The sequence below is a fragment of the Anser cygnoides genome, chromosome Z (genome assembly GCF_040182565.1).
Source record: "Anser cygnoides isolate HZ-2024a breed goose chromosome Z, Taihu_goose_T2T_genome, whole genome shotgun sequence".
In the NCBI taxonomy this organism is placed as follows: Eukaryota; Metazoa; Chordata; class Aves; order Anseriformes; family Anatidae; genus Anser; species Anser cygnoides.
The window spans coordinates 10,149,273-10,162,889 of record NC_089912.1 but is presented as its reverse complement, the minus strand read 5'-3'; the positions used below and the strand labels follow the sequence as shown (position 1 = coordinate 10,162,889).

The 13,617-nt window shown below is 40.4% G+C and overlaps 1 protein-coding gene across 1 annotated transcript in view; it reads right to left on the bottom strand.

The window, feature by feature from the left end:
- Positions 1 to 201: 201 nt before the first annotated feature.
- The window catches only part of GRIN3A (glutamate ionotropic receptor NMDA type subunit 3A), a 72,775-nt gene continuing 59,359 nt past the window's right edge, over positions 202 to 13,617 (bottom strand). The window contains exons 7-9 of the mRNA XM_066987734.1: positions 5,256 to 5,420; positions 3,957 to 4,030; positions 202 to 1,682 (exon numbers count right to left, since the gene is read on the bottom strand). Of these exons, the coding sequence (XP_066843835.1) occupies positions 1,346 to 1,682; positions 3,957 to 4,030; positions 5,256 to 5,420 (576 nt within the window). The 3' untranslated portion in view covers positions 202 to 1,345. The remainder of the gene's footprint in view (positions 1,683 to 3,956; positions 4,031 to 5,255; positions 5,421 to 13,617) is intronic.

The window sequence follows — 13,617 nt, the reverse complement described above, 5'->3', positions numbered from 1 at the left end:
AGCCTTTAACCATGCCTGCTAGGACTGTCACCCTTGGCAACATTCACACAGTTGGCTGGAGATACAGGGAGGGTAAAGACGATTTTAGTGATGTATCTGGGAAACCAGAGTTAATTCTGACAAACATTCTTTGTAATACAGGATGTGTTGTGAAGTGTTGTTTGAAAACTCATGGAAATCCTGTATTAATAACACAGTCACTTGGATTGATGTATTGTTTATTCAGATGCTGAACAGCTTACCCTTCCTTCCACTCTACTCATCATCCAGGTTGGAGGGAGCACCACTCAGTACATTGCCTTTGAAACAGCAAATCTCAATCCCCTTTACAGTGAGCATTGGTCCACCAGGAGGTTTTGGTGCCAAATTCCCTTTGACTTCGGTGGGAGTTTGGTGTCAGAATAAATCAGTGGACCAGATCCCCTTTATGTTACTTTGGCTGTGAGAAAGAACCTTAACATAATTGTAGACAGAATGTTAAGGGAGTGGTTTCACAGAGGAGATACCTCAGCTTTGGTCGTAGATAATGGTCTGCAGCACTGCTGCCCTCTCCCCTCCCCTCATCCTTGCCTTGTGCCACTGTGAACCCATCCCCTCACGTCTGCCAGTGCAGCTGTTTTTGCATGGCTTCTCTCTGGGTGGGAGTGCAAAGTGAACCCAGGCTCAGAAGCAGACAGAGGTGGTGGTTTGTTTTTTTGCCAAGTTATTTCTAAGCTGGTTGAGTTCCTTTATCATAGTCACAGAGCAGCCACATCTGCATTTGTGCTGACAGAGCTAAGGGAACAGTGTGTACCGGGACTGCCACCAAGAATTTGTCTCGTGAACCACAGCCTGTGCCAGGAGGGAAGGGGTTGCCAACATAGAAACTAGCACCTGGTGTAATGAGGCAACCATAAGGAGCCTTAGCATAAACAGAGACTAAACCCGTAGGTACCACAACAAAAACATACCAACATGGGACATGCTTCCAATGAGCAGTTTAGATTGCCTTGTTTTTTTTTTTTTTTCTTTTCTTTTTGAATTAATGCACAGAGAAGGCTAAAAAAGAGGGAATTTCACTGTAGTGCTAAGTGAAGGAAACAGGAACTCCTGCTGTTCAGACAGTTCTTGTTTCTCTAGTCCCTTGGGAATGGCTGAAGTTGGCTGGGAGAATGCAAAACTTGTTAGGAAAGGAGGAGGACCCAGGAGGGTGGCAGTGGCTGTGGGCTGCTGCAACTCTGCTCTCATGAAGAGCATATTGCCTGCTTTATTTTCATGCCTCTTCCCGGCATTACAAAAGCACATTAAAAATTTTACAGAGGAGGGGAGAAAGGGAGAAAAGGGGAAAGGGCCCGAGTATGCTGGCCTAGGGCTCTGCAGTCCTGTTTGTTCTCTGATACTCTTCCAGCTCTGATTTCCTGTCCATGGCGAGCTGCAGCTCCTGCTTGATGATTTGGATCTGCTTCTCCAGCTCTGTGAGCTCTTGCGTCACCGAGGTCCTGGCAATGCTGAGGGAGTCCGCTTTCCCGTTGGTCGTTAAAGAAGCCGGAGTCTCTCTCCTCACCTGCGGCAGGGCGATGTCTTGGTGCTGTCGGATCGCCAGCTCATTTTGCCCCTCGTTGGTGCAGACGTATTTTTTCCGGTGACAGTTGCCTTTGTTGGCTGTATTCCACACAGCATGCTGGCTGTTCCCTACATGGGACCTGAACAGAGGTGTGAGAGTTAATACAAAATCATAGCCTTCTCAAGTGAGTATGCAACCCCTCCCTGGGAGCCATCCTACTGGAAAAATATGCTGCTGCTGATATCAATTACATTTAAATATGATTCCTTTATCTTTGGAATTATTTTTCCTCAGAAGTACAAATTATAAACACAGATGGCCAAATGTCTGTGGTAAACCATACCAAAGAATCGAACAGAATCCTAAAATTCAAGTTCCCCACATTTTTATTTTTATTTTTTAGTTATTGAATTACAGTCCTCTCTACTCCAGCTCAGGAAGATTTAAGACTGCTTCCAAAGCTTTCTGAAAGCCTTTGTGGCTGCAGCATCTAGAGTTCTTTACAGCATTAGTCCTTTGGGGGAGTGGACATGATGACATGGTTTATCCAAACCTTGCAGTGTAGAAGCGTGAGCTTCCCAACAGACATCAGTGTCATTATCACTAACGTGTCATTTCAGATATATTTTTTATTTCACAGTTTAAAGCACAGCTCTTTGATAAAGCTTTAGTGACTGCCACAGATTCTACTGCTTGTGGCTCAGGTGATCTGGGGAGGTGAATGTAACAGAGGCCCAAGTCCGCAGTTAACACTTGGGTTTCATCAAGTAAGTGAAATCCTATGGAGTTCAGCTACTGATGTTAAGAAGTTTTCCTAGAATGGAGTTTAAAGAGTTTTGGAAAGTTAAGACCTGAAAAAAACAGCGGAGTTTCCTCCCTGAGGAAAATAGCAGTACCGTAATACAAATTCTTTCTACCTCTTTTCTATATCTTGGTGCTTTTAGTAATTCCACAGTCCTCAGCAGGAATAAAATAAAGTGCAGTAATATAATTGATTTGAGAGCCCTGGGTCCTATCTTGCTGCATTATTATTCGTTACAAGCTGGGCACCATGTTACTGGGTGTCTTGAGTTAAATTCACCACAATTCTGTGCAAATGGCAGCTTAGACCATGTGAAGAGCAAAGACTGTAGGTGGGCATGCAGAAACACACACATGAGCTAGGTGTTGCACAAGCAGGGTTTTTTGGCAGCAGCACATCTCTGCTCTGAATTATTAAAGAATATTTGTGTACTTCTTTTTCTAAGCCACAGTATAAGGCTTGTGACCATTCCTTGTGTTATGAAGTTTTTGCACAGCTCAGTATCTGTCAAATAATACAGCCAGTGCTTTTTTTTTTTTTATGATTATTATCAGAGATGCAGAGTCCCCCCACTTGGAAGGACTCCTTTGCCCTTGGACTGCTACTGCCCCTGCAAGGGCGATGTGGGAGGAAGACATGTTTTGCGGCAGGCAGCACTTGTTACTACCGTTTAGAGATCAAAAGCAAGGAGCTGCTGTGGCAAGGAGGTGCTACACTGAGGATTTATTGGGGCAATAAATGAAGGAACGAACAGAGGAAATTAGTTGCATGCATTTTTATGAACTCATTTACATATAGGCAGTCTAGAAGCCTGTAAGTGTTTATTTCTTATATTTGCTGACATTGGTGCAGGACTAACAAACTGAGCAAGACATTCATTTACATGTTCTGGCCACACTGAAGTTACACGCAGTTTCAGTCATGCCAAATACACACAGCAGCAGCCAGGAAGATGTTTCTTTTCTATACGTCTCTACTCATTTTCTACTCGGGTATAAAAGCTGTTGCCTGCATCAAGTTTTAAGTTACTGAGCAAGTGTTTAGTTTTAAGAGAATGCCTTGTGTTCCCCAGGGTCATAGATAAGTCAGACTGTTTGCTCTTCAGAGCACAAGGCAAGTTTGTTGCCTACTTTTTTCTCCAACAAGAGACAAAGGTTTTTGAAAGGACTGCATTTTCCTTTTTTCAGCTTAGTTCTTATTCTGAAAAATAAGAAAGCTGAAAAAAAAATAAACATATACCACCTGATCAGTTATTCACTGCAAAGCTGTCTCACAGGGCCCTATACATCTGCCAGTTCATTAATATATGAGGAAAAACAAGGCAGCAAACTTTAAAATCTGCAATGCGTGTATTTAGAATGGAGCGCTTTATTTAGCTGTAAGGGAAATCATGAAAGAACAAGATTTCTGGGTTTAATGCTTTCTATTGTAAACAGCTCATTTCTGCTTCCCTCTTGTCATTTCTATTGTTTCCTTTTCTTTTTTTTTTTTTTCTTCCTGTTCTGTTATCTTTGGAGTGTATTAGACCCATAAGTAGATATCCAGACACACTGCACTTCATTTAAAAGTAATTTCTGTACTTTGGTTTTTAAGGCATGCAAAAATTCCTACCTCTTTTCTACTCGTTTTGTCTTAGGCTGGCATTTGTCTTCAATAAATGAACTGTTCAGAGCACGATGTAATCTCTAGAGGGAAAAGAAGAAAATAAATTACTAAAAGCAAGATTAAAAATAGCTCCATAAATACATAAACAATTTGGGCTTTGTGTGATGGACTTGAGTATAAATTATTTTGCTTGTTCAAGGATACAAGCAATGTCTGTGCTTTGCCATTACAACAAATGTATGTTCCCATACTTCCCTGAAGAAGGGCAATCTGAAAGGTGGAGACGTAGTTTACTAGCAATCCTTGGTGTTAGAATTCCAAAGGTGGATCTTAGCAAACTACATTATTTTCTAAAAATATCTATCACTGTACTGCTTGAAAGCAGTAGAAGCTTTTATTATTATTACTTTTTTTTGCCTTTTGCTGCAAAGTAACCTCTTCCTTTAGCGCAAACATGCAGAGCAATTTTCTTCCATTTTTTCCTTAGAGTAGTGGAGGAAATTACCCAGCACTTCGTGCATGCATGAAAAAGGTTAGAAGCCCATTATAATAAGATAAAATCTTTGGGCTATCCAGGCCAAATTAATAACGCTGTTGGTGTCCAAAAGAGTGGTATGGTTAAAAGTACAAATGGAAAGGCCCCTTCTGTAGACTTTGCAGTTGTGAACATTGCATAGATACATAGAATGACTTTTGGAACGGACCTCAGAAATCATCCAGCTCCAACCCCCCTGCCATGGGAAGGGATGCCACCCACTGGACCAGATTGCTCAGGGCCTCATCCAACCTGGTCTTGAACACCTCCGGACCAGGTTTAGAAGTTTAGAGGAGTTAGAAGCTAAAGGAGTAAAACTCATGATGTATCATTCAGGGTTTTGAGGTCTTGATCTTATTTTTTTTCCCCTTTCTTGCTTTTCTTTCTTTCTTTATTATTATTATTATTTTTGAATTAGAATTACATGGAAATATGCTTAAAGAAAATTTCCTCGTTCCTAGAAGGAGAATAAAGAAACATTTTCTGTGTGACTTATAGAACCAGGAAACTCACATATTATTGCTAGGGCCAAGAAAGAAAGATTGAACACTTTAAATCTGAACATAAATAAAGTAAATAAATATTTGAAAGTATTTCCTTTGTGCTTTTGATTTTATCCTTAAGTAAGACTTTTCAAATTCCAGTAGCTGCTGTCACACTTCAAATGCCACTTGGTGGTGCTCTTCTTGCAGCCTTTTATACGTTACTCTTGTCCAGGCTTTCCTAATCACGCTGACATTATTTTCATAGGGTTGCTACTGAATACATACCTGACTCGTATGGAGCCAGTACTTCATCTTGGATTTCTTCTTGATCCGTGGTAGAACCAATCTGTACACAATGTGTTCCCCAATGGTTGTGAGAATGGACAAGACAAACCCAATGCACAACATCACAAAGAGCCCAGAAAAATGCTTGATGCCCATTTGCAGTGTCTGTGAATAAAATCAAAAGGGGAAGTTAATGAAGGAGACTGTTAGTTTATTTTAATAGATGCTTCTGTTTCATCATTTGGAAATGTGGTCTGACACAGCAGTGAAGTATTGCAGAATAGTCTGGATCTTGGTCACAGCAAAACCATTCTGTGCTGTGTGGCCACTGGAGAACTTGGTGTTCAGTCAGAGCAAAAGACCGGTAATGGGAGTGAGATTCAGGCATAGACCAGGGATTTTTTTATTTTTTTTTTTTTGCTGTGCTATTTCCCTAATGAGATGAAGTGCTGAGCACTTGAGAATCCAGTACTTGGGGTATCTTTGCATTTGCATTTGTAAAAGCACATACTGCTTGACAGAATATACTCAATGAACTGTAGAGCAAATCTTTCATCAGCAGTGAGCTAAGACTGTTCATATTTTCTGAGAACTGATCATTAACTTTCTCTTTTTGTGCTTTACCCTTGATGGAAGGTCATGGAGAAAATGTTTTGAAGTAGTAGCACAAACATTGCATCTCTCTGCTCCCTACGTTAACTCAACTAAAACTGTGTTTTTTAGGAATCTTCACCACCATTATGAAAAATGAACACTCACCTTGGCTTCCCCTGACCCACTCCTTTCATGTAGTTTAGGAGCCATTTATTAATTTGAATCTCTTATTGGCATTAATCATGTCTGAAAACTGAGGAACTATGTACAGCAGCAGTCTATACCACAAAAAACTGCTCTCCAATTTATAGGTCAGGCGTGCCTGTTATGTAAAGTCTCAGTACCCTTACTGTCATGCCCCTGTAACTCAGTTATGAATTCATCAACAACTAAAAACTCTTCCTAATAATTATTGCCCACAGACTTCTTGGGAAATATTTCCAAGAATACAGATTCTACCCCTGTCTTTCTATTAAAGAATGTTACTCACCATGACATTAGAAAATTGCTTCGGTAGGGTTACGTGTCAGGAGATGCCATCTGGGATGCTATCACCATGAATATTTGACCTTTGTGTGCCTTGAGTTTGTTGTTTTTGTCGTGGGGGTGGAGAGTGCTCTGTTATGACTATAGCTGTGCAACCCACAAAAGAAACCAGATCTAGTTGAGAGTTAGATAAATCACATTTTTGGATAGATCTTATTATGTGGTCATTTTAAGCCAGAACTGATTTGTGATGAATCTACTGAAGTTGAAGACTCTAAAGTCTCTTTATATACTTTTACTGGGTTACTGATGGTATTTCCCTCTCGGTTTCTTTATTTGGTTTCTTCTCTTTAGAACACAATGATATGAGGCAGCATATCACAGGTTTTTAAGAACAAAGCTTCAGCAGTCAAGCAGAGTGTGAACACTTGTATGTAGAAATGGCAATGAAACGTCATTTTGAGGACCCTCTGCAACCTTCTTGCCCCAAGCAGAATTCTTGAAAAGAGAATTCTTTTACTAATGAATCAACATTTCAAGAGCTGTAATGGGGGTGTAAAAACAGTCTCTAAAGAAAACTACTGCAGCCAGGAAAGGAAAGGAAAGAAGAAAAATACAAGATAATGACTGTGGGGTAGAAGAGTGTCAGAATCTTGAAACAAGATTTTTTGCCCACGTTTTGCTCACGTTGACAGTTCATCAGTTCAACCTAAAACCAAAACTCCCTCTCAGCACTGGAATTTCTTGTTGGCAAGAATCTGTTGTCCCACAGTTTGTCCTTCTTGTCAGGGGAACAGGAGGGGTTACAAAAATCACAGGTGGTAATACTCTAAACCACTGTAAAAACAAATTCTTTGATCGGAGCTCTGTGTTACTGGCCTGTTTTTGTTTGTTTCTTTGTTTGTTTGCTTTTAATTAGCAGCAAAACACAAGTTTTAGCCTACATAGCATAAAAGCAGATTGAGGCCCTGCATCTAATCTTTTTCTCAGTCTGTAGACCTGAATATGGCCAATCTCTGAATTCAGCATAAAAAAGTACTTATAAGAAGCCAAAGTGCTGCTATCCATGCTAGCTGAATAGGACATTCACTCTTGTTAATCCTTCACAAAGCATTAACAAGATCAAGCATCACTTGCTTCCCAAAATAGGAAGTTCAAGGATCAGTATGAAACAACATATTTAGAGTTGTAGACTTAACAGTAACTACAAGAATAAATTGAATGAGAAATAGAAAATTAATTGATAAGGAATGGACTTGCTCAGTCATCTGAAGAACATACCTATATATATGCTCCCAGGCTGCTGCTGTTTGGTGTCACACAGAGGTGTCTACAGAAGGACACTGAGCTTGCCATAGATTTCCCTGGGGACAGGAAACCGTGAATCAGCTGGGCAAAGGTCCTTTTCCTTAACTACATGGGAAGTAACAAAGAAATCCCCAAAAGCATGGGAGATCAGTAAAGAGGCTGATCTGCCAGTGTTAGGTTGCTGTATGCCAGGGAGCATTTATATTGCTCTGAGAGTAGAGACTAGGTTTAACGGAATATGATAAAACTCTAGCAATTCAAAGAGAAAAAAAAAAGGGAAAGAAAGACAAAAAGATAAAGGAGACATAGTGGCAGTTGCACTGGGGATTCCTGCACACCTGAGATGTCTCCTCCAGCCTGAGGGTGGTGATTGATGCCATTCTAGCACCGGCTGCAGAAAGAACACTTGGCCAGCTCCTTGCATGAAAAATAACTCCCTTGTCTTCAGTAAAGTTGTGCTGATTTATGCTGATGAGAATCTGGCTCACTGTCCTGTCAGCTCTGTAGAATGGTTTTCTACCTTCCCTGGAAACAGGTGAAAGAAATTCCAGCAGTGGCATCCCAGATATGTTTTTCACTTGTAATGGATAGCTTTTGAAATTGTCCCAAACAAGACATCTTTCACTGGGAATGGCCGTGCCAAAACAAAGCTTCAATAGTATTTCATCTAGCAATAAAGAAGATAATGCATTGCAAGAGCTGCCTGATAAAGGCTACACATTAAAGGGAAATCTTGAGAATAAATTGCATGGCAAAGAGGTAGAGGAGAAGTAATTAGGTCAGTCTGTGTTACAGTGTATGGAGTTATTATCTGTAGTAAAGTCAGCAGATTTACATACCCTTGTAAGAAGGCAGATTATCAGCTGTTCATAATTACTTGAGACACATACACATTGAATAATAAAGGCAAGCATTTGATAGAGGCATCTCTCATTTTCATACTATCCTGATGATCAGTATCACAGCAGCAAACTCCAATCCTTATTTTGTCATTTGTGTATGCATTTGTAGGTGTGCATATAGGTTATATTGCGAAAGAGCAGCAATAGACTATATTCTCTGTACACCCAGTGCTTTCCTGGCTGCTGAAGTGATGTGGGTCAGGTTTGTATGCTAGTCCTTTGCTGACAATATAAAAGCAACAGATGACTTCTTTAGTGCAATATCTTGTCCTTATTAAGGAATAAAAGCTCACAGTCTGGTGAGCTTCTATTAACCCAGGATAGAGTTCTTGCTCCAAATTTGTAATCATAAATTCAGGAGGTAGCTCCCTGCATTTTAGAAGGAACTCAGGTTTGTCCATGTGGTGGTTCTGAAGCAATAAGCAAGCACAGTCAATCCTTTGATGATTACAACTGATAGGGTGGCAAGGACACAGTGGCAACAGCCTCTGAGTCATTTGCCGCTTACAAATGGGCAAATTGGCAATTTGTGAAAACTAACAAATACAAGAGCAGACATGGAAGTATCTGCCTTTTTATATACCCTTGGAAAGACATTTCTGATTTATCAACCCTTATCTCCAACTGCTACCTAAACATTTCCTGCTGTCTGTTCCATCCAGAGTTACATGCTTTTTCTCTGGGCACTTAAGAGAAGGTGGAGGATGCAGAGAAGAGTTTGTGTTCTGTTTGAAGGGGAGAGCAGAGACAAAAACAGCACTCAGTGTTTAATTATTGGAGTTCAAGTGCAAAAATCCTGCTTTACTCTGTGCTTTGAGACACTGCAAATAGTTTACTCTCCCTCGTTGTACTGAGAGCTGTGAATAGGCCATCAAATACATTTGTGGTCCAGCTTTGACTAATCAGAAGCCTCTAAAGATTTCTGTGGATTCCTTGCAGGTTGGCAGCACCACACAGCTATTAATGCTGTACACTGCTGAACTCAAGCTCTAAGGAGGGATGTCATGCGTGTATTAGCTATAATAATAAAATAAGCTACCCTTTTTGATAGCATTTTCCCCGCAAGGATTTTAAAAAGCTTTACCAAGATCAGGAAGTTAAATTTTGCAGCACCTCTGTGAAGAAGGAATTATTTCCAGCTTTACTAGGGATAAATGGATATGAAAGGCAGATTTTTAAAGCCATTTGGGTATCTCAGTAGATTTTCAAAATGCCGCTGACACTGATGCATATATTTAGGTAACTAAACAGTATTAAAAAGCAGTCCCTGTCCTCAGATTGAGGCATTTCTTGTAGCTGCAGACTAGCTTTTATTTATTTTTTTATTCTTTCTTATGGCTTTGTGTGCTTTCAAAGAAATGGCAGCACTGTATTTAATTTCTTTAGGGAGATTATCTTTGGCAAAGATCGGTGACTATGGCTTTAGGATTTCAAGTGCCAAATTTTGAGATACTGTAAATCATTTTGTCTCACATTAACAAGACAAGTTTCTTTCCGTTCTTGTGAAGAGTTTTGCACAGGACTGGAAAAAACTCTCTTTTGTTGTAAATCTTTTTCTTAAGGCTCATCCATTATCTAAGCCCTGTCTGCAGCAGGAAGAACAATACACATACCATTGGAATTAGGTGGTGAGTTGTTCTTTTCTTTGATATTACAGGCTGGTGAATTGGGAATAATAGTTTTGTCTCCTCAGATAGAGAACTATTTTTTTCTTCTCAGTTTGGACAGGTGAATCTAAATCTGGTATTCATTTTCCAGGATACTCAAAAAGTGTTTCTCCAGACTATGCTGTCAGAATCCAGACTCATATATCCCTTTCTTCAGGACTATGGTGGAAAGTATTTTTCCTCATAGAGCAAGTGATGCCCCTTGAGTGGAAGGTGCCACTGCATCTTCCTGCATTGTGACAACCCCCTTGCAATGCAGTGTCTGTCACAGGGTAGTGTTTCCCTTGTGGAGGAGTCTGTGTGGCCTTCCCTTGACACCTGCAGTGCACCAGAGACAAGCAGCCAAACCACGGCTTCACGATGATGGGTAGAAACCCAACTGTTGAGTTGTCATGTTACTGGTATAACAAAAATTGAAAGTACCCGTTGACCCTTAAGGAAACTAGTCAAAACTAAGAGCACAAAGGAAGTTTGCCAGATGATAACTGGGTAAAATTATTTCAGGATGAACGGCATGGTACTGAACAAGGTACTGTCTGATTGTGCATCCCGTGTGATACTGAGGCCAAAGATCACCAACGTAGGCACAAGCCACAGCAGGTCAAGTTTGGCCAAGTTCCCTCACAGACTCCAGAGAAGAACCATGGGTGGATTCCACCACCAATGAGAGAAGACAGGATGAAAGGACCCTTGCCTTCACTGCATTCCTGGTCTGGATCAGACAGGAACTCATGGTGAATGGCAGATCCCCACCACCAGCAGCATGTGGCATGCACAACAACGTGGCTTCCCCAGTGGAAAGCAGTGGATCTGCTGTAACAGGTCAGTCTGTGCCAGCATCACCTGGCATATATTGCTGTTGTAAATATCAGGTTAGATACTGTTTGTGTATTACTATGAAGTATCAATAAGTTGTTTAATTTTACTGCCGTGTATCAATATAGAAAAGTGTAACTTTTTACTCCGTGTATTGGTTGCTATCTAATTGAACTGCCAGTTCTGTATGTACAGCTAGCTCTTTACAAAGGGTGTCTAGCCCCTGGATTACAATGGGCCCTTCTCTTTCAAACTGTGGTGAGAAACTGCTCTGTGCTGGCTCATCTCCTAAACACTCTACCCTGATCATTACTGCTTGGCCTAACAGTAAAGACCGCTGCTTAGTGATAGGCAACTTGTCCATTCTTGTTATCCATCCTGCCTGCAGTCATAGTGTCCCTAGCTGTTCTGCTACCATGACTGGGAAGTTGCAAAGCTACCAATTCACTCTATTTTGGTTTGCAAAAATGCAAAATGCAAAAATGCAAAAAAAAAAAAAAAAAAAAAAAGAAGGAATTTGCAGTCTCTGCTAAGCTTGGGTGGAGCTAATGTGCTGTATGGGAAAGTCCTTGAAGTTTGGTTCCCGCTGACATAGTGATACTGGGAATAACAGTGGAGTGAGGCTGGAGTTTGAATCAGCATGTGAGATTTTGTAGGTATTTAGAAGGCAAGAGGCTGGGAAAAGACACAGGCTTGTGAGCATTCTCTTAATGCTGTGTGACTGCTCAGATGTCGCCGACGTGATATTAAGCATTGTTATGCCCTTGACACATTTAATTGAAACTTCAGACAGCATCATTTGGGGGATACTATGGTTAGGCTTTTGGGTATCAGTATGACATATTAACATAAGTGACACTAACAATGATAAAGCTACCTTTTCATGTGATTAAATCCTGTGAGCCACAGAGGAAGCTGGTTTTCATGAGGCTTCTGATTACAGCTTCACATTTAATGCAAGGTCACTTTTAATTCAAAAGAAATGATGCTGTCCCTTGCTATGACTGCGGATTGTTTCAAAAGATACTTTTCAGGCAAATTTTTTTATCTTTTTTCCCTGTTTTAAAATGCAAATACTTAATATATAATAAATATAATATATAATAAAGTATTTAGTTGTTTCACTGGGGAATTACTAATATGGTAAGTTTGTCTCTGCCATAAGGAAGTTTTCAGTTTTAAAACAGTTGGGGTAATTAATACTGTTATGATCTGGTAATTTTCATGAGATTTAATTCAAAAAATTGTGTTAAAGTGTAGAGTGACAAAGGGTCATTGAGTAAAGTGCTTCTCAGGAACGGATCTGCAAGCTACATTTAAAAGAATGTTCCCCCTGTACCTTTCTTGTTAGATGATAGTTTAATCTTCAGATCATCCAGATCAAAAATAGCAGTGAATTCGTTTTTATTTAGCTGTGCTTTCTTGTGTTGAAGCAATCAAAAAAAAATGAATAAGTTGAATAAAAATAAATTGGATTTTCTTATACAAATGCCCAGTGTTAGAATTTATTTTATTTCATATTGACATAATCTTAATGAAAAAGTTAAAAACGTAATAGAAGAAGCAGAAATACCCCAATAATCAAGGTATTAAAGCAGTCAAAGTTTTCCTTCATCTGACCTCTAGAAAATAGAAAATGCTAATTTTCTAGCAATATGGTCAGCAATGAGAAGTTGCAGACAAGAGGTTCAGGTGGCCACTAAAGAGCAGGAATCAGAGCTCTGGGAAAGTGGGCTTCTCTTTCAGGGGAGAACAGCCACGCTACCACTTCCTTGGGGAACATGGAGGGTTGGTTTGACGTTTGGCTGAACCTGCTCTGAAGAGGAGACAGCACACTCTCAGCTGTGTGTTTTGTACCAGTGAGAACATGTAACTGATGTGTTTTGGAAACCTTGAGTTAAAAATCTGCAGGCATGCTAGATCTTTTGATTCCTCAGTACTTTATCTTTTTTCACTTGACAGTCTTGAGAACTTGAGAAAAAACTGCTATTCTGATAAGAGCAGTCTTTTTTCTCATAAATAATGCCTATATCTTCAGCTGCTACGAGCTGGTATAACTTCTCTGATTTAATACCAGGCCATAAATCCATGAGGATTTGCCTCCATTTCCTGTAACTGTACTTAGACTTGAGACCTGCTGCTCATCAGTTCTTAGCAGGGTATCTTGGTGAGCTGTTCCCAGGCTGCAGTCCTGTCTTTGGTGCAGACACCTGTGACCCATGTTAGGAAGTGGTCGGGGTTACATTAGTAATTTGGGAGGTATTAAATTCCTGCTGTCTCTGTTTCTTTTCCTTTTGTCACTCTTTGTGTGGGCTACTTCAGCAATCACTCCTGTGAGTCCAAAGTCCCTGGCTGCTTCTGTAGCTGGTGATACGCGTAATGGAGTAGAATCAGACAGATTTGTTGTGCAGTGGGCAGATCACTTTTTTAATGCACCATTACATACCCTGTTTGTCTCCAGAAGTGCTCTCTGGTTGCATGCACTGCAAGCCTAACTTAGCAGCACTGTCTTGCTGATGTTTTTCTTGTGCTCTGACCTGAACACTGCTGGGTGTAACGTCTCTTGCTTCTGAAGCTTAATGCTTCCCT